The sequence below is a fragment of the Tursiops truncatus genome, chromosome 10 (assembly GCF_011762595.2).
Source record: "Tursiops truncatus isolate mTurTru1 chromosome 10, mTurTru1.mat.Y, whole genome shotgun sequence".
NCBI classification, from domain to species: domain Eukaryota; kingdom Metazoa; phylum Chordata; class Mammalia; order Artiodactyla; family Delphinidae; genus Tursiops; species Tursiops truncatus.
This window is the reverse complement of record NC_047043.1, coordinates 30118975-30140750: the sequence shown is the minus strand read 5'-3', so window position 1 is coordinate 30140750 and position 21776 is coordinate 30118975. Positions and strand designations below refer to the sequence as shown.

The window sequence follows — 21776 nt, the reverse complement described above, 5'->3', positions numbered from 1 at the left end:
TTACATGAAACAGCATCAGTGAAATGTTCGGTTCATTTAAAACAATCTTTTAATATTTATTTATTTAGGATACTAATAATCATGCTATCTTCTAGGTTGTTGTAACGATTAAATGATATCATACATTTAACACCCTTAGAAGACAATCTTTTTGTTTATATTTTTAAAATAAATTTATTTATTTACGTTTGGCTGCATTGGGTCTTCGCTGCTGTGCGTGGGCTCTCTCTAGCTGCGGCGAGCGGGGGCTACTCTTCGTTGCGGTGCGCAGGCTTCTCATTGCTGTGCCTTCTCTTGTTGCAGAGCACAGGCTCTAGGCGCGCGGGCTTCAGTAGTTGTGGCTCGCAGGCTCTAGAGAGCAGGCTCAGTAGTTGTGCACAGGCTTAAGTTGCTCTGCGGCATGTGAGATCTTCCCGGACTAGGGCTCGAACCCGTGTCCCCTGCACTGGCAGGGTGAATCTTAACCACTGCATCACCAGGGAAGTCCCAAGACAATCTTTTTAAATGAGACTATATATATGTGTATGTGTATACATACACATACATATATAAATTATACCTATCTAAAACACTATATATACACACATGTATATTTTTTAATCAAAGTGACATGTTAATGGAAATACATTGCTCACATATCTGGTGCTGATTTCCTAACAACCGCAGTCCCCCACGTCTCTGAAAAGCACGCCAGGAGGATGACTGACTAAGCTGTGCAAATGTGACTGACATACTCCTGAGACATCTTTCACCTTGGCAGAACACAGGGAGCCCGCCCAAAGTTTTAGAAGTATAAATGAAGACTCCTGAGTGTTTTGGGATAAATACCTCCAGGCTTGGTGGGACCACAGCAAAGTAGCCTAGAAGCTCTACCCTTTGCTTCCAGTAGTTTGTGAACTATGACACTGAGATCTGTGTAATCCAAGTATTTGAAATGCTTCCACATCATTTCAAGTACAATCATGAAATTTAAAAATACTCCCCTATCACCACATGGAACAGAAAAAGAGCAGCTCTTTGCAAAGCTTTTTTAAGTGAGATATTTGCATGTCTAAAAGCTATTTTAAAAATTCTATCAGTATTGCTTTGCTCTGTCAGCACAGTACTGGCTTCCTAGTCAGCAAATTCACCATAAGTATTAAGGTTACCCCCTGTGGTGATAGCTGGTAACCTGCAAGATCAAGTTAAACGGCATGTTCAGTGACCGAAGAACTCCTGGAAAATTAGTTCAAAAGGATGCATCATTTTGTCAAACACTCTTAAGAATTAGCTTTTCAGGATGTCTCTTCAGAAACACGAAACCCCTCGAAACCACTACCACAAATAGCCAACATTTAAAATAACTGCCAAGCCACCTGCTTTTCTCCAGGAAACATCATAAAACTCACAAGTTAACAAAAGACTTTACAAAGTCTCAGTCTTTCTGATGAAGTTTACTTATTTTGTTTGAGAGACTTTATTTCCCCTTCTCTGAGCAATGAAAAGTCCTCACATCAGATTCCGTTCAAGGCACAGACTTATGTGTAAAAGAAGGTCTCAGAACAGAAGGGGATGCTAAAGAACACTTCTTTGTCACTTCGGTCTTGGCACAGTGTTTCAGATGGTATTCATTTGGAATAAAGAGATCGATGACATAACATGCCCAATCCTCCTCTATAAGTGGCTTTACTAGAAGTGGGTAAGGGCAGAAAAACATAAATTCATCTGTCTGTAGGCAACCCCAAACATACCAGCTCGTCTTGGAGTAATTTAACCAGTAAGATGATTTAGAGGACAGTTCAGTGGCACCATTTTTGGAAAGTAAAAGCTTAGCAGAAGGAGCATAAATCAAAGGTGACTGGCAGGTAAAGGATATACGCAGCAATCAGCCAAACCACGTGCACACTGGCGCAAATTCAATAAGATCATTTATAAAATTTTTAAGTCAGGAGTACACAAAAGGGGGTCTGGTGCTAACTAAATCCACAGATAGCTTACATGCCACTGAAATAAACACTTCCAGATGCGGGTGTACAAAAACCTTTCACAGAAAGAAATGTTTTCTTTCATAAATCTGAAGGAGGGAGTCATAGCAGGGAAGGGCAGAAAGTCTGAAATTGAGACTGTGCTTCTTACAGATGGACGTGTTGTTGAGGAGGGAGTGTAGGGTGAGGATGAACTGCGCATAGCGCGTCTCCATTTGGAAGCATCACGACCATCCGTAAGACTGGATTTCTGTTAGAACAAGGGGAAAATGCTAATGACATATCATTTCATCAGTCCTCCGAAATCTGGTGACTGAGTCAGCGTTGCTCCCATTACTTCCCTTAGAGTTTCTTTTTTTGGGGGTGGGGTGGGGAAGAGATACTGGGTTCACACAGAGATGAAAGCCACTAATCAAAGTTTAGGAAAACGATGCTTTGGAACTTACACCAGCACAAAGCTATTGGAGGCATGGCTTTAATGATGAAAATACTTTCAAAATCTGCCCAGCTTATCGTCATCTTTCAGGAATGCGTGACCAAATTCATTAATGGATTAGAAAGTCAATTTGCTCATCCAAACAGCATAATAATTTGTGGGACTTTCTGGTCATATATCTAAACACTCCCAGAAGTTCAAACAGAAAGCTAGAATGTCTGTGTTTGTTTCCTTTTTTAGGTTCAGCTGAACTATGCATTGAGCTTCCCCCCTTCCCCCAAGGAAGTCCTCTTGCAATTAGTTCTCTTGTTGAATCTTTAAACTTCATGCAAATTCTCTGTAAGCATCTGAGTAATGAATTTATTCTTGAGACTACTTCTAATTATCTGTTTTATGCATTGACCCAAATTACCAACTTGTCATCTACTATTCGTCTTTCGTTCAGGATCTTGTTCTACTTATTCTTTATGCCAAGTATCACTTGAATACATTCCATCTTCTCTGGTCTCAACATCACCGCCTCAACAGAGGCTTTTCTGCCCTCTTGCCTGCAATACTGCAGCGGCCACCCGACCGATCGCTCTGCCAATTACATCTCCTAACTCCAGTCCCTCCTCCATCCCATCAGCTGAGTTATTTTTTTAGAATACAAATTTGTTCATGTCAATCCCTTGTTCAAAAACTCTAAAATCACTCCTTGATGACTGTATCCGTTGTTTAAAAAGAAATTTTCCAAACTAAATCTTACTGAAAACTCAATATTTATCAGAGATAAAAATTGATCTGTATTAATTAGGGAAAACTCTTTATTATTTTGCAGAATACCTGTAAAATAAGTCAGGGTTTCTGCGGAGCACGGTTAGATAACTGCTGGCCTGCGTCATGAAGGCCACGTGACTCCAAGTCCCGCTCACATTGTCATCAGCCTCCCTTTGATGCTTCACCTCCCCTCAGTGGACTCCTCGGTTCCTCACCTTGGCCCAAACAGCCATTCTGCTTTCCTGCATTACCCCCCCTCTTCTTTCTGCCTGAATTATTTTTTCGCAATTCTCACTCATTTCCCTCACCTCTGTCTCATAAACTCAGTTCAAACGGCAGTGATCTGAGGAAGCTTCCTTGACTTCCTCAGGCAGATCTCGGTCTCCCCTGCGCCAGAGGCACTGTGTCCCGCCCCCCCCCCGCCCCCCCGCAGTTACAGTGCCAACCACACGGCAGTGCTTATATACACATCTCCTTCACTAGACCGGAGCACCCAGCTACTCATCTCCATATCCCATAGCCCCCTTTCAACAGATTTCTAAAACAACGCTTGGCAATTGTTCATTGAATTAATAAACGGAGATACCAGAGCTATAAGGATCTTAGGCCACGTAGGGATGTCACCACCGTCCTTCCACTTCTAAATCATGTCTACTTCAATCTTACCAATGAGGATTCGGCCACATGGACTGTCATTACCTAGTCCAAACTCAGAAAGCAAGTGCTGTCCTTTGTATGTGAAGGGTGTCTCCATCTCTCAGGAAGGCAGGTACTTTGCACTGTTTTTCGGCAGCTGCAGGGGACAGGCTGACTTGGAGCAGTATGGTCTTGCCTTGCCTCCTTATTCATTTTTTCTCTTAATCATTTGTGAGCTGGTTGTGTGGGTGAAAGATACTGCTGCCACCAAAAACGGAAGTGTAGTTAGTTTACCCACATGAGGATCAATCCCTAATGCTGTCTTCTTTAGACAACGGCTTCAGAGAAAAGCACAGTGTGGAGCCTAGGCTGGTTTTCTTCCTCCTCTCCTCTCCTCTCTTTTTTCTCCTCTTCTCCCCCACCATCCCCTCCCCCCCTTTTTTAAACACCAAAAGTTTGCTTCAATGAGCAACGTTGTCAACTATAACTTATTTACTTATTAGGCTCTTACCTAATTAGTCCAGAATACGGGCGTGGGTGCTTTAGGTTAGATCAGGAATGTAGAGTTAAATCGGAGCCAGAAATATAGTCTCTAACTTCTCTCCTGGAAACTATAAAACCTGCACAAGTGTTTGCATTGGAATCGACAGGAACCTGTGGGCCAGGCTGTGAGCTTCAGGAGCCTGAGAGGCAACTCAGGTACTCCTTCCCTGGTATTTCCAGCAGCGGCACAGCTGCCCAACTGTCACCTTGAATGCACCTGGGCAAATTCAGACACTGACACTGGGCTCTGCCCTCGTGACCTCTGCCAACTAATCAGCCAAAATATTTCCAGATCTGGAGCGCCTACTCCGCATTTTGGGTGTATGCCCAGAACTGCAAATGCACTCCAGTCAGGTGGGAGAGCCTATCCAGGTGCCAGGGCAAGAATTAACATCTGACTGACATATGGGCTATGAATTTTCTCCTCTCACAGCTTGGGGTCATGCAGAGGTGGTGTGTGGGAGTGGAATATTTGATCTGCACATACAGAGCCAAGGGGATTTGGTTTAAATCAAATCATAATTAAAACACCCGTCAGGAAAACAAGGCATAATTATTTTTTTCCTGCGTTTTTTTTCCTACCTTGGATACAGCCTTAAATATATGTTGGGCACAATAACAGCTAGGTATCAATTTCGTTTTTGGAAGGTGTAAACTTTCCACTTAAAACAATCCACTTATTATGTTGTAGGATTAACTCTGCAACTACATCAGTAAATTAAATGACAGTTCAATGATTATATTTGTGTGACTAAAGTGTATAACGCTATTTAAGAAATCATCAAAAAGTAAATCATCTCCAGTTCAACAGGCTCTCATCATGGCTGTTTGGAGGGACTTTTTGTCACACCATCAATAAAACAGTACCCAAATGTTTCACTTAAACAAAACATGCTTATGACTGTTAGATGTTTCTGGCAATGGTTAATAAAGAATCTATCCCAATAAAACCATTGTGTTCTTTTCTAATATTCATCTAGTTTAGATATAAAATGTTAATTGAAAAATTTAAATGGTATTTTTGCTAGGTGAACCTGACCAATGTAATGTATTGAGTTTATGTCTAACTCAGTGTTTACAATCTTATTTATAGACTTAAAAGGAAAATTTCTTGCCATTTGCAGAGCATAATTTTTAAGTTTGGAAATATCTCAGCTTAGTTTAGTTCCTCCCAACTAATCTTCTTGCTGCTTTCATGAATTTGTGAGTTAAAAGAGTCCTGTGATTTTTTTTTTTTTTTTAAAGAAAAAACAATTTCCTTTCGGGAGTCACTCAAAATATTTTTCTATTCTATCTTCATTCCCTCAGAAGACTGCAAAAACCTAGAAACCATAATAACACATTCAAATCTCAAGATGTGGTCCTTTTAGAATATTTTGCTCAAAAAGTTTCTCTTAGTTGTCAACTACTCCTTTCCTTGTACTCATGTTCAAATTCCTCTGTTCTCCATGATACAGCCTGCCGTTTACAATGCATAGAGATATGTTACCTTCTTGAACAACTTCAAATTCATGTCCCCCATTAGAGAACATTGATTGTCTCCTTTTCAAATTATATTCCTGAAAATTCTAGGATTCTCTGCAGGACTTTTAGGGGCCTCATAGATGTTTGACGAGAATGTCCATTTCCAATTTTTTGTGCTACTCGAAATAAAGGTTCTGTCATCTTCTGTTTTATATTGAACTTCCTGTAAATGTTTTGTTGTTTAGGAAATTATGTCTTGGAATTCTGGCCTGTTAGTTTTGTTGTTTGGTATTTAAAGCAGCCCAAATAAATCCTCTATGTAAAACTGTGCAAGTGAGTACGTCACCTTAGAGTGTATAGCCCATGCTGAACTGAATGTGAGGTCTTTACTGCTGATATAAAAGTGAAGGCAGAAAAAAGCAAAATGTGTTTGAATAGTCCCTGTTTACTGAAGAGACAAACCAGCTGTTAATAACATCATAATTTTTAAAAATGGAACTGGATAACTCTTTGTAAACAAATTCACTGTCCCAATTTAAGGTGTTGCTGCAGAAAGTTCACATGACATAAGATCTCTCTCGCCTTCTCCCTGCATTCTGCCTGATGATTAAAAAGCATTAACTAAACAGTTTTACAATGCAACATGATTATGCCAACACAGAATTATGATGCTGTGCTTACAACAGCAGAAAAAAGTATCAGTAATGAATTCAGCAAATTTGGATTCCACAGGCAAAGCAAAATAAACATGACCCTGAAACTTTAAACAAGTATTTTTCAGGGAAGGATTTTCAGGTGACTGAGATTTTCTTTATGACACCTTTGAATAGCTTATAGTGTTTTTAAGATACTTAAAAATATTTCCAGAAAACCATGAAGAGTTATATACTGGATAAGAAATCCATATATTGACTCCCTTTAAACATTATCAGTTTAAAAATGTGAGCACTTGTTAGATACTGTTAGTGAAACAACTTTTGAGCAAAAAATTCTTACTATTTCTCTTTTGAGCCAAGATTATTGGAGGTCTGTGTAGATCGTTATTAAAAACTGCTATATCTGTGAATGAAAACTTCTCAAATAAAGAGAAGTGTGTAAATAAAATAAAATATGGAAATAAAGTAGATACTGTGATGAATATAACATTACATCATAACTTTGATTTTCAAACACCTTCACTATTCGTATTGAATGAGATTTTAAGAGTGGATCTTCTATGTACAGAGTTGCTGGAATATTTGATAAAGAAACACCTCTCTTATGGAGGTTTAATACCTCTTGCAACACTTGTCTTCTACGCAATGTAGTTTAGGAAATGCTATCTCACATTTTCAGGATAAGATTTCTTAAACAATTAAGAATAGAGGCCAGTCTGCAAAGATGGAGTTTAATGAGGAGGATTAGTGAGAATTCACTGAAGCCTGTGGTCCCAGTTAACCAGAGAGTATTTAGCTCCTGTCCACAGATAGAGCTCTGGTACTTACAATGTAACCTTCAGCTGGTTACTTGATTTTTCTCTAAATATCCGTTTTCTCATCTACAAAGTGGGGATAACAACACTCATCTTGCTGTGTTATAAGAATAACACAATGCAAGTGAAAAGTTTCTTTAAAAATATTATATAAGTTATTATTTGATCACCCAACACTTTTCTCGTATTCTAATGATTTTCTCTCCCAAATTCTTCTAATGTTTTTATTACCACATTTCAAACATTCTATCCCTAATTCTAGATTGAACACTGTGTTAGTTGAACCATATAAAATTTTTGATACTCAACTGTTTATGACCTAGGGAAACTGTTATTTTATATAATTTGACAGAATAAGTTTTGTAACTGTAATTTCCACCCCATCTTATTTTAAAATTAAAAACAACTAAATTACAATATTTACATTTTTTTCTAGAGAAGGCCCACTTTTAGGGTATTCTTATATGATAAATATACCACGTTAATTTTTTTCTGAGAACCAGTGGCCCATAACTATGAAAAAGTACTCGGTTCCAACCTATAACGATAGACTTAGTACTTCCAAAAAATTTATTGAGAAATTCTTACTTCCAGTAAAAAACAAAATTCTTAAAAAATATTTAAGAATTCGTACCCAGTTTCTACTTGGTATTTACATTTGAAAAGTACTCTAATATTTTGTGACATTTAATTTTCCAGGTTGAACACATAAAATGCAGACAAAATCTAATACACTCAAGACATAAGAATTATTCATGAATGTGAAATTCTAGATCAAAATAGTCAAAGCAATCTGCTACGCCATTTTTGTTTTGAAAAGTTTAATGTGAGGGATTCTTAAAGGAAATTTTTTATTTTGATCCTTATTTGTCTATTGTGAACACTTCTGAAGGACCAATGATATGAGAGCATCCCTAGCACCCCTCATAGACATATATACATCAAGCTAAATGGCCACAGTGGAAGAGCAGTCAGCTGAGAGTCAGGAGGCTGGATTCCAGGGTCAGCCCCGGCATTCACTTACAAGGTGCCACTGGGTACAAGGCAAAGCATCTCTGAGACTGAGTTTAACTGATTTTCTCAAGTCTTAGCCAGCTGTCTCACAATTTAATACAGTTGAGTGGATTTTGAAGCCACTCACTTCTAGGGATGCATTTAAGGTACCATTTAGATGAATGACCATGCTTAAATGAGATATTTTATTGTTTTGCTATTCTACTTCAATAGAAAGACACCTGATAATATGTAAGCTTAGGGGGGGTGAGATATTTTTCTACTGTGAATATCACTCAGGAGAAACTAAAATATATTTAGGCATTACACACGGGATTATGTCATCCCATTTGGTGTACACAGTTTGCTTTCTCTGGCTTTCAAAATTATAGACCTGGTTTTCTATCAGCCATTTCCAGCACTTCTCGCTGAGCGCGGGGATTGGGCTTCAGAGTAGGTAACCATGGGCACCACCCACTGCTTGTACACAGCAAGGATCCAGATAAAACACATGTCTGACCATCTTTTTCATGATAGACAACACAGTCCACTGGGTTACTCTTTGGGGGTATTTTCTCTGAGAGAAAAAAACAAAATGCTCTAACTATAAAAGTCTACTTCATTCTCAAAATTTTTAAATGCTTCTTCCTCCTAGACCCACATAATTATAAGAATTTTTTTAAAAAAACCATTACCAAAAGCATTTGAATTTTTAGGCTGCAAGAGAATACTCTTCAGTTAAATAATTAAATTCAATTAAAACAATTAAATACCAGTTAACTGTCTGATAGGACAATTCATTTAAAGCTTTCGCTAAACTTTTTTTTTAGGCCCTGAAGCTCTTTTTAATGTAAGTTTTATTTTATCCTTTATTTTTCTATATTTTCTTAATTTTCTAACATCCTAGCATTACTTTCATAATCAGTAAAATGAGGAAATTTTAAAAACTGAGAAAAATGAGGCCAGTAATAATTAACGTTTAAAAAATTATCACCAACTTTGATATACACATCAGTCTCTGAAAACCTTTTTTGGTAACTTACACAAATATATAAATTCATATAAACTGAATGTGATGCAGCTTCATAAATCTGAGGCCGTGCTGTCTGTTCCTTAGATTTCTATTTCACAGGAGCTAGTGTGCAAAAATCCAGTGGAAACTATGTACACTCAGTTACTGAGACCTTATTTTTTAACATGACAGTGGTGATTAAAAAAATCCATGAAAGTTCCTCAACCACGATTAATTCAAAAAGTGAAAATGAACATTAATTTATTCTCAGGAACAATAATCTTTAAATAGTACTTAAGTTTTAATGGTATAAATTGTAAGTCTGTAAAGAAATCACATTATAATTCGAATTTTAGTTTCTTCTAGCATTACAAAGTGAGGCCTCTGTGTGTGTTTGTATGTCTGTGTGGTTGGTGGTGGGGGGAATGGTTTCTACTTTAGTCCGTTTGTATCCTTATCTGAAACCTTTTAGAAAATATACTACAGCTTCTAGTGCTATGATGACTTACACTATTATTAATATAATACATTAAGAGCTTACCACTCAAGTTCATAGTACTCGTTGGATTCTATCATGAGGTAGGTTCTATTCTACCAGAGACAGGTTAAGAAACTTCCTTACGCTACTTTGCTAGTAGGTGCAGAGCTGGGATCTGAATCTGGGCAATTTGGCTCTAGAATCAACAGGCTTAATCACCACACAATATAACCTCACGTAACGCCAACTACGATGAGTAAAAGGACAAGATAAGATGACAAGCATCAAAATGACTTAGGACACCCCCAGTTTGCATAAGTACTCTAAAGTAATGACTACACATTACAGACTGAAGCGATTTTCAGAATTATTTAGGAAAAAATAAATAATAAGCAAAAGATAAACTAGTCTCTTTAAATGTTCTTTAGCATGTGTATATGGAAGATCAGGAATACAGGGGTGGGAACAGTTGCAAAAAAATCTAATGAAGAGCTTAATGTCAGGAAAATTACTTTAATCTTCTAGGTATGATACTCTCTTCTGATCTTCTGCATAGGATTAAGAATAAATAAGAACACAGAAAAGAAATAAGTCATCGATTAAAACCAACATGCCAAAGACAGCATAGTTATAATTGGTTGAGTGGGGATGGGTAGTTTATAAGTGTCTCCATAGTCCTCATATGAGTGGCAGGAAACTGATGTTTCCGCCATGAGGCCCCTTCTCTCTCCACTCCAGCAGCTACTCAGTGCAAAGCATTGTTTGTACTCTTTTCTCCCCTCCACCTAATGTGGCTTTAGTTATTCCTTTCTTCTATCATTTCAACTAATTCCCAAGGGGAAGAACTCACTTACAATTCTTTATACAATAAATTGTATTCCTGAATTTGATCATCGAAAGTCATACAGTAGAAGACAGAATGACGCCTCACCAAAAGCAAATTTTTCTTGGCTTATTGATTGATGTTGGAATTCAGCTGCCATGTAACCTACTGGTTCAGTCATTTTAATTCTCCAAATCAATTTCAAATTATTGGGAATTAGCTAAATATCAATCAAGTTACAGATATTCTAAATTAGACATCTCATTTATATATACATTAGACAAGCACTTGAGATTTAGAATGAAATGCTGCAAAGACAAAATCTCTGTTTCAAAAATGTAAACTAGTTATTCATGGCCATTTTAGTTTACAAAGGAAATTTTATACCGGAGGTAAGTTAGTTCAGCCTTTCTGTATAAAAATTCAGTCTCAGTCTATGATTGCTATAGACACAGCCCACATGCCTCCTCTCAGGAGCCGCAGCTCAAAGCCTAGGAAGCAAAGTGTCCCCAGTGTAGCATAAAGTATCGTCTCAGGGAGTGGGCACCAGGGAACTCAGCATCAGCATCTCCCCAGCATCAGGAGCACCTCCTTTTAGCACTGAAGGTAGGAGGGATCCAGGACGGGTGTTCACACTGTTAACATACACAGTCTGCAAATCTATTCTACTTTAAAGAGAATTTTTAACTTTAAAAGGCAGATTTAAGTATTGTAATATATACCAAGAAACTGTGTCTGCCTCATCCTACTACTCATGACATAAAATGGAATAGGTATATTCGGCCCTGTAGGCTGGGCAAATTCTTATAACTCCAGGTAATGGAGTAGACCTTTCAAGGTGGGTCCTTTCCGAGGAGTGATGAAAACTCAGTGTCCTTCTGTGGTGGAGTTCTTTCTCATCTGCTGTTGATTTTGCTCGTCTGCTCTGGTAGCAGCTAAGTGAAGCTTCAAGACCATGGCTTATTTGTTCTGTTTTCCAGATCTATTTAAACTAAGCATTTTAAAATTGCATTATTAGTTTTAAAAACCATATTGGTTATATGTTTGTTAGACAAAAATTAGCTTAAACTATATCTGAATATATATATTCTGAATATTTCAAGTATATTTCCTGACCATATACTACAATCTTAGATTATAAAAGCAATAATACATGAGTAATAGAGCATCAGGTTAGACATGGAAGAATGAATACACATGTACACACACACACACACACACACACACACACACACACACACATGTCATCAACCAAGATGGTTCTCAAGTGATCTGTCCAGTCTTTTTAAAAATAAAAAAACTTGAAGAATTAAACAGCTACCACTGCCACCACTTCCTTTTGAGGAAACATCACAGACTTCATGATTAGGAGATTTTCCCCTTACATTAGATATATTTTCCTTTATTTAATTTTATCCATTACTTTTAGTTACCATTTTAGGTTATTTCACAAAAATCCTGTTTCCCCTTGCTACCTTTTAATTACGTCTAGATATTATCGACTCTGTCTTTTTCTTCTCTCTCTGCTCCACTGCCTCAGCCTATTAGTCATTATTTGGCTCGTATCTATGGATTTGATATCTTTAATCCTTTGTTATAAATTGGTTCTTTCAACTTCAGTTGGTTCTTAAATTCTTCCAATCATCTCATATTTTTCTAAATTTCATCTCTTTTGGCTTATTGCTTTAAATAGCCTCACCTGTCATGTAGGAAAAAATAAAACAAGAGATATTGATTTCATTGTTTTCAATTGTAATAATCTAAAACCATTCATGCAAAAGGATATATTGCTTCATCAGCAACATATGATTAATATAAATAAGATAAATCACGTTCTTATAATATATGACAAATTTATTAGTCAGAAGTAAAAATAATTGTCACCATTACAAAAAGCTTCTAGAGACATATATAAAAAGCTTTGACACATTCTTGCTGTCACACGGAGAATGCATACAATTAACAATAACAATGAAAACAAAGAATGGTAAGAAAGCATTCTCTTTAACTGAAACATAAGAAAAAAGGAGATGTTATAATTTAGAAGAACTCATGACTCCTATCAACAGATAATAGTAAAATCCACTCTTAGGAAAAAACACATATTATTTTATGTACATATGTATGTGTAATATTATACATATATATTCTGCTTTAGTATGTTAAAGCAGATGTGAGTCCAAAAAAAAACCTAACAGGGCTTCCCTGGTGGCGCAATGGTTGAGAATCTGCCTGCCAACGCAGGGGACACGGGTTCGAGCCCTGGTCCGGGAAGATCCCACATGCCGCGGAGCAACTAAGCCCATGTGCCACAATTACTGAGCCTGCGCTCTAGAGCCCGTGAGCCACAACTAAGGAAGTCCGTGTGCCTAGAGCCCATGCTCCACAACAAGAGAAGCCACTGCAATGAGAAGCCCGCACACCACAACGAAGAGTAGCCCCCGTTCGCTGCAACTAGAGAAAGCCCGTGTGCAGCAACTGAGACCCAATGCAGACAAAAAAATTAAAAAAATAACAAAAAAACAAACAAATGGTAAATTCTACTGTTCGTTAGTCATAAATCAAACCTAACTTTCTGAAAATCAAACCAATTCCTTATAAACAGAGAAGGACTTGGAGAAAGTTATACTGACATGAATAAAGATTTTTTTAAAAAGGGCCACAAGATGAGCACTTAATTAAAACACACACACACACACACACAGACACACACACATGGATACACACACTTTCTTTAGGCTGTTGAAATATAAAGTCTTTAATTCTCCATTAAAAAAAAAAACAAAACAAACCTTGATTATAAGCTTTAAAACCATTTGAAGATGTGGAAGACTGTCTGCCTTTCAGCCTACTTCAAAGCCAGTAAAGAAATCATTTCTTCTTCTTCCAACTCAAAGTATGTTTAGGAGCAGAACATCTGATAGAAGTGGTATTGCCAATCTAACCAATTTTAAAATATAAAGTGTTTCTAGCAATATTTGGATACATATAATTTGACAAAAAAAGTTTTATAAACCTAAGCTTTAAAAAATAGAAAATATAAGCCCCAACAAAAAAAGCATAATTTGTAATTGAAAGAAAATAATATTTTGTAGAAAAAAAGTTGTCCTTCCAAAAAGAGACAAAAATGACTAACTTTTATTTCCCAAGAGAATTATGCCACTTTTATACAACAAAATTACAGTCACCACAAATTGCTTTCAACAATTCCACTGCTGCTTCATTTGACCACTTGAAAATCAAAATTCTTTCAGATTATAAATATAACTTTTTATAACTCTGTTATTACGTACTGTGAATGGGGAAAGGGGGCCAATCTTGTGGCCGTAGCGTCGAACGGCCTCTCTGATGTGGCAGGGCTGGATGGCATCGCTGTGAGCCTCAACACCACAGGCCGCAGTGCTCTGCGACAGAAAAACACATAAATTGTTACTAAATCAAAAACACACAACAGAACTACAGTGTATAAAATATGAAAATAAACTTTCATAAAATGGACGGTTTTTTCCCTTAGGATGCACATCATTGCTGCCATATACTACATCTAAAAAAAAATTCCATTAACAAATCAAAGATGACTTTTACATGACCCCTTCCTAGCAGACCAACCAAATGCAATTTTTATGCCCCCAATATTTCACCTAGGCCTACATGTCAAGGTACAGAAGAATACAGCCACTTGCGTGCAGATGAAAAGTGTCATAGGGGCTTGCTGAAAGAACCACAGGAAACTATTTTTTTAAAAAACATTTAAGCATTTATTATTATAAATGTTTCTTGGGAGCCTGTTGGACATATTTCTGAAATAACTTGAGGGTCATCAATTTTAAAATTAAAAATGTAAAATTGCTATATATTTATTTATAATACTGTGGACCGTCATAAAAGATCATTTCAACTTGGTTCCTAGTTTTCTAGGTATCCTCCATGCAGAAACAAAATAAAACAAAAACTTTCTATTTTAATCTGCCTCATCTGCAAAAGGCAGGTTTGAAAGTACAAAGAAACACAAGAAACAGAAAGATTATTTGCAATAAGACTATGGATATCAACTCAAGAAATGTGTGCAACATGATTTAAAAAAAATAAAATAGGGGCATTATAGTCTCATGATTCAGTTGTAGGCTCTGGCTTCCCAAATACCTGGGTCCAGATCCCAGCCATATCAGTTACCAGTTCTGTCAAGTTATGTAATATCTCTGCACTTTAGTTTCCTCATCTGTAAACTGGATAATAATTATAATTGCTCTATAGGGTTGCTGTGAAAATTAAATGAGTTGATATGTGTAAACCACTTAGAACGGTGCCTGACACGTTAGCTATTAACAACATTAGGCTATTATTTACATTAAAAATGGAACCTCCATGTTCTTGAAATGATAAGCTAATTTACTTAAAAGTGCAGTGGATACCAGATGCCAGGTCATCAACATTAAAGAATCAAGAGAAAGAAATAGTAGCCTGTGTGTTACTGTAACTCTGGTCTAGAGGTACCACTCTCAGAATTCCTTATAGGAGTATATCTAGTACAACCTCTAGGGATAGCAATTTGGCAAATCTTATCAAAATGAAAAAACACAACCCTTTTTGACCCAATAATTTCACCTCTAAGAATTTATCCTACAGACACATTACACGGTACAAAATAATAGATAGATAGATAGATAGGTAGATATTCACCGCTGTGCTACCTGAATTCATGAAGCAAATGTTCATCAACGAGAGAACAATGAAGTCAATTATGATACATTCATTCAGTGCAACAGAAACCACAGCAACACCAAAAAGCATGAAACAGTTCCATACACATTCCTGTGGAGCTATCTCTAAGATACACTGTTTGAAAAAATACTAGGTGACCAACTGGATAACTATGTTAACCAGCTGTTTTTTAAAAAAAAGCTGAACATTATATGCTCATTTAAGCTTAGAATATTTCCACAAAGGTACCCCAAAAATCAGTAACAGTGCTTATCTCTTGTAGTATAGGTGGGTGTCTGGAGGACATGGGTTAGAGGAAATATTTTTCACTGTATATCCTTCTGTACCTTTTAAATATACTTTTTGTGCTTCTTCTATTATAAACTAGTAAAATAATTGTAAAAATTCCTATGAAGAGCATCAGCTAATTATCCAAGCTGAACCTGAAATAAGACTTAAAATATAAAACAAAACAGATCTTGATTATTTTTATTATTTTAACAAGATTTGAAATAAGCCAGATAGGAATTTACTCTAGGCTATCTTTCTCAATTTCATTCCAACAATACCCTAAATAACATATCAGCTATGCCCACAATAACAAGGATTAAGTTATCTTAACCCCTCACTTTGGCACTCATATAGAAGTACACACACAGAGTTTTTTCTTTTCCTCTCTTTCTTTTTTTTTAAATTGTGCTTTCCTGATTCTCATTCCAAATACTTTGCTTCAGTTGGAATATATTAGAATAAATGCAATTATCAGGTACCCAGTAAGGCTAAAGACTCTTCTGTGAAGTCCACTTGGCTCCAAGATGTGAACATGACTAATACAGACTCATGATCTGCTAGGGCTAACAAGTACTTGTGAAGTCGAGGCATTCTACTCATTTGTGGAAATGAATGCAAATAATTAGCTGGATTTGGAATCTAAAGTTAAGTTTTCCAGTGGAAACTCAAGTGGAAACACAAAAGGGGGACATCAAGAGGGTCAATAACCTGCAGACTAAGTGGGTGGGGCGTCCTTCCAGCGCATTCTTCTGTGGAAGCTCCTTTCTGCTTGAAAATTGGATTTATTTTTCATTTCTTTTCTCCATGGCCAGTGGAGAGTCTACTCTTCCTCTACTTTCCCCAATAAATTTGGTTCTGGTATAGAACATTTTGGTCAAAATCTCTCAGAACCTCTGGCATGGCGATCCAATGGGACTTGAGCACACTGAAGTAGGAAGCATAAGTTAGAAACTACTTGTGGTTGCTATTTGTAAGATGTGGTAACACGTAAGCCAGGCCTGTTTGAATCATGTTATCACTGCTAAAACGAAGCTAACCTACATAAAAATAAAAATATTCACTTTTGTGAAAAATGTCATTAAAATTTCTATCTTGCCAGTTTCAGGTTTACCTGCTATAATTAAGCAACTGCAAACATCAGCATAAGTTACTATGTGCACTTCTACACTTTCCTGATTTGCCTATTGAGTTCTTTGGAAGGAAACCTTTAAATCTGAAATGTTGTATTCGCGGTATGGTTTCTACCGCAATAAGTATCTTCTCGTTTCTGTAAATATCTAGTCCCTCACCAAGGTACTCGAAATCTGTTTAAATTCAAAATTCATATTAAGTTTAGAATTTTTACTTCAGCAGTGACTTCATAAATCTTGTAATAGTCTTCAAAATTGTTACAGGATTAGCATTAAATTTGTGTATTTGCTACCTAATATAAAAGTATTATATGTTATAAATACATATAAAGAATATTATATTTATGTACCAATTCAGCTTTCTCATTCTGCTTGTGCCCACATTATAGAATATTCTTTAAGTTTTCAAAAATGAAACCCACATGTTTGATAAAATACTGAGTGCTGTTGTCTATAGTGTGTTTGTCAAAATCTCTGTGGCGACTAAACTCTTTATTTCCTAAAGTAAAGTACAAGGTGCTTCATAAAGTTCTTCATATGTCAGGTACTCTTCCTCTTGGCTGCATTCATACTCCATTCTTGTATTCTTCCATTTCATTTTTATTTATGTCTTTTTATTCAGAAACTGTTGCTGGGTATTGGAAGCTCAAGTATCATATGGAGTCCTCCATGCTTCCCACATTTGAGTATTGTCCCTCTGCTTGTACTTGCTGGCTTGTATTGAATAAAATTCCCCAACAGCTTGAACTCTCAACTGTGGTACAAGAAGTTACATTGAAACTTTGGTTGCCCCAGGATCTCTTACAAAAGTCTGTACCTCTCCTGACTCTTTTCTTCTGAACTTAAGAGTTGTTGGGAAGAAACAGCTTTTAAAGAAATTTTATCCTTTCTCAGCCTTCCCCTTGCCGGTAATCTAATATTTAAGAAGGACCTGGAATCTCAGATAATTGCCTCTTATTCTTTTCACATCCATAATGGTAGACTAGATCTTTTGTTAAACTTGAAACATTAGATTTTTTTTTTTTTTTTTGGCGATATGCGGGCCTCTCACTGTCGTGGCCTCTCCTGTTGCAGAGCACAGGCTCCGGACGCGCAGGCTCAGCAGCCATGGCTCACGGGCCCAGCCGCTCTGTGGCATGTGGGATCTTCCCGGACCGGGGCACGAACCTGCGTCCCCTTCATCGGCAGGCGGACTCTCAACCACTGCGCCACCAGGGAAGCCCGAAACATTAGATTTTACAGAGGAGTAATACGTATCTCAGGTTAGAGCAAGTGAAAGGTTAGTAGCACTATTACTGACTTCTGTCACTCACCGACCACATGGGTTGATGTATGACTTCTTTCTCCTCACTCTTGTACATAGAGCTCTCTCAGTGCTTTGTGTCTATAGAGGATTTCTTTTCAGATGAAGTTGGGCCATTCTTTGGCCAAAGGCTATAGTATAATACAATTAATTTTCTCATTTCAAAACTTAATTGAGATGTTAAATTTGTCATTCTATATAACTAGGAAGAGATTTTTTTTTAACTAAGGAAATTAAAACTAAAAAAGGTATTGAAGACAAGAAAGAATCACCAAATTCAAGGATTCATAATTATAAAATTTAGAAAAAAACACACTATATTATCTATTCTAAACTTCCCCAACTCCTTCCCTACGTTATAGATGACAGAGTGAAGATAAGGGACACTCCCATGATTAAAATGATAGTATTAAGATATGGTTATACATCAAATTCCTTGGCTTCTAGTACGCATAGCTAGTATATAATAGAGGCTTTATTATTTTACGTAGAATGAACTGTACCATGTTACCAACATAGCTGAGGTTTCCAGTGAGTAAAAATCAAAATATAGCAAGAGTTTGAATGTAGAAAGATGTGGATGAGTAAATAGAGAAAAAATTATTTATTTTATGTATGCATAATAACCAGGTTAATTACAACTTCCTACATACTTTGTAAAGAAAATCCACTGAAGAGGTCTTTTAGGTAACATTTTATTAGCCTAGTTTTATTTATTGAATGAGTTGGAGAGCACTACAGCTGAAAATCTTTAAAACTACTTTATAATATAGAAGTTCCTTATAGTTCAGAGTTTCCCTTTATAAATAATCAGTGAGCTCTGTCATTTCGAAAACAAAAGGGGGAGTTCAGATGTGAGGATGAAATTTAAATCTGCTTACTATCAGTTATAAAATTATATCTTGGCATAGCTCCACTACTAGTAATGGCAAATGGTTCCTATTGTGCCAACGAACTTGTAGATAAAAGTATAAAGTTTGGACAAATTATAAAAAACAAGTATCTGAAAGCAAAAGAGACTGATCTAACACAGGCAGAAACTGAAAGGCGGCGTACCCATATTTAGAAGAAGGGAATGGCTGTGGGTTGAGTTTTCCGTTTTTACTGTTTTAGCCCAAGGGTAGGCTCCAGTCAGTATAGGGAGGACATGACCTTAGAGGCATGAAGAACTATAGGCCAGAGTTCAGGGCAACCACAGTATGTGTAAAGTGGAAAAGAAAATCCCAAAAAGGACAGAATCAAAGAAGGGAAGTTCCAAATTCAGTGTATAAATTTTACCCAGTCTTTGGGTAACTTCTTAACTATTCCTTTGTGGTACCAAATCCAAAAAACCCAGGTAATCAGGTAAAGTTAAGTGAAGTGAAGAGAGAATCTAGCTGCTGAAGAGGAATTTGAGTTTGGACTTTAGAGTTCAATCTAGAAAAGTAAACTGCCTGCTTAGCACACATATGCACACACCACCACCACCACCAACTCTCTTCATAGGAATATAACAGAATCTGAAATCTCTACAATATATTACGCACAATGTCCAGGATATAACTTAAAATTACTAGACATGCAACAATACAAGAAACTGTGACTTATACTCAATGGAGACTAAAATAATCCAGGTATTTAATTTATCATACAAGGATTTTAAAGCAGCTATTATGAAATAAAATAAACTTGTAATAAATGATAAAAAATAATAGCACAGGGAGATCAGCTCGATGCTTTGTGACCACCTGGAGGGGTGGGATAGGGAGGGTGGGAGATGCAAGAGGGAACAGATGTATATGTATAACTGATTCACTTTGTTATAAAGTAGAAACTAACACACCATTGTAAAGCAATTATACCCCAATAAAGATGTTAAAAAAATAAATAGTAGAAAAATGTAAACTACAAAAAGAAATCAAAAGGAAATTATACAACTATAAAATAAAATATCAGAACCAATACATTACTGGATGAGTGTTAAGACTGAAGCTGACAGTAGATAGAGTTTGGAACATAAAGGAAGATCAATAGAAGTCATCCAATCTGAAGAACAGAGAGAAAAGATTGAAAGAGAAATTAAACAGAGCTTCAGGGATATGTGGAACAATATCCGAGTAACTAACGAATATGTACTTGGAGTCTCAGAAGGGGAGAAGAGGGAGCATGAGGCAGACAAAATATTTTAAGAAATAATTGCTGATAATCCCCCCCAAATTTAAAAATATTTCATTTTCAAGAAGCTCAGTGAATCCTAAGCAGAATAAATACAAAAGAAAACCATTTCTATGGATATCATGGCCAAACTGCTGAAAACCAAAAATAAAGATACAATTTTGAAAGCATCCAGAGAAAAATAATACATTACATACATAGAAACAAAACTACAAAATCTACTGACGTGATTCAAAGAAAAAGGATGCTAGAAAACAGTGGAATGATATAATTAAAGTACTGAAAATGAAACTGCCAATCCAGAATTCTATAGCCAGAGAAAATATCTTCCAGAAATGAAGGAAAAGTAAAGATATTTTCAGAAAAATGAAAATTAAGAGAAACCACCACCAGCCAGCATGTGCTATAACAAGTGCTAAATAAAATTTAGTAGAACAAAAAAGGAAAATGATACCAGAAGGAAAGTCTGATCATCGAAAAGAAATAGAGGGACAGTGGAAACGGTAAATGTTAAAGTCATTTGATTACTTAAGGCAAAAACAGTGTTATGGTTTATAACATGTCAACGTAAGATGTATATCAACTATAGCATAAAGAACAAGACTAAAGTAGATAAACCTATATAAATATAAAAGTCTTACATTTCATGTGAGTAAAACAGTACAATAACAACTCTAAGTACATTGAAAATTTAAGGATCTATATTGTAGTCCTTAGCATAGCCACTAAAAAATGATGCAAAGAGATATCACTAAGAAATCAGTAGATACATTAAAATGGATTTCTAAAGGAGTGTATAATTAAACCTAAAGGAAAATAGGAAAGAAAAACAGAAAAAAAATAGAGAAAACAAGTAGCAAAATAACTGACCTGTATCTGAACCATGTCAATACACACATTAAGCATCACAGATTTAAAGACTAAAATTAAAAGATACAGAAAGAAAGGAAAAAGAAGAGCCAACAATTTTTTGTTTACAAGAGATGTACTTTAAATATTAAACATACAGATATACTGAAAGGAAATGGAGAGAAAAACATATATCATTTAAATAGCATAAGAAGGCTGGAATAGCTATATTAATCAGATAAAACAGTTCAAGATGGATAGTATTCCAGTGATGAAAAGAGAGATTTCATAAAGATAAGTAAATGGAGAGATATGCCATGTTCATGGATTATAAGACTTGGTATTGTGAAGACATTTATATCCTCAAATTGATGTAAGATTTCAATCCAAACCCCTTCAAAATCTCACTAGGCTTTTCCTTTTTCTTTCTTTCTATATCTCCCTCTCTTTCTTTCTTTTTCTGGGTAGAAACGAAATTTTAATTCTAAAATTTATATAGAAATGCAAGGATACAACATATCCATATTAAACCTGAAAAATAAAGTTTGAGGACCTACACTACCTGACTTTGAGACCTACTATAAGCTACAGTAATCAAGGCAGATGACAATGACAAAAGAACTGACAAGTCAATAAAACAAAATTGAAATCCTAGAAAGAAATCAACACAGATATACGGTCATTTGAATTTCAACAAAGCCACCAAAGCAATCCAATGGGAGAAAAGAGTCTTCAACAAATGGTTCTGCGATAACTAGATATATGTAAA

At 36.2% G+C, this 21776-nt stretch overlaps 1 protein-coding gene across 7 annotated transcripts in view; it reads right to left on the bottom strand.

Moving 5' to 3' along the window:
* Positions 1–21776, bottom strand: part of SUPT3H (SPT3 homolog, SAGA and STAGA complex component) — a 447741-nt gene that overhangs the window by 90822 nt on the left and 335143 nt on the right. For all 7 annotated transcript variants that reach the window (XM_073810671.1, XM_073810670.1, XM_019949881.3 and 4 more), the window contains one exon: positions 13873–13983. In XM_073810671.1, the coding sequence (XP_073666772.1) occupies positions 13873–13983 (111 nt within the window). The remainder of the gene's footprint in view (positions 1–13872; positions 13984–21776) is intronic.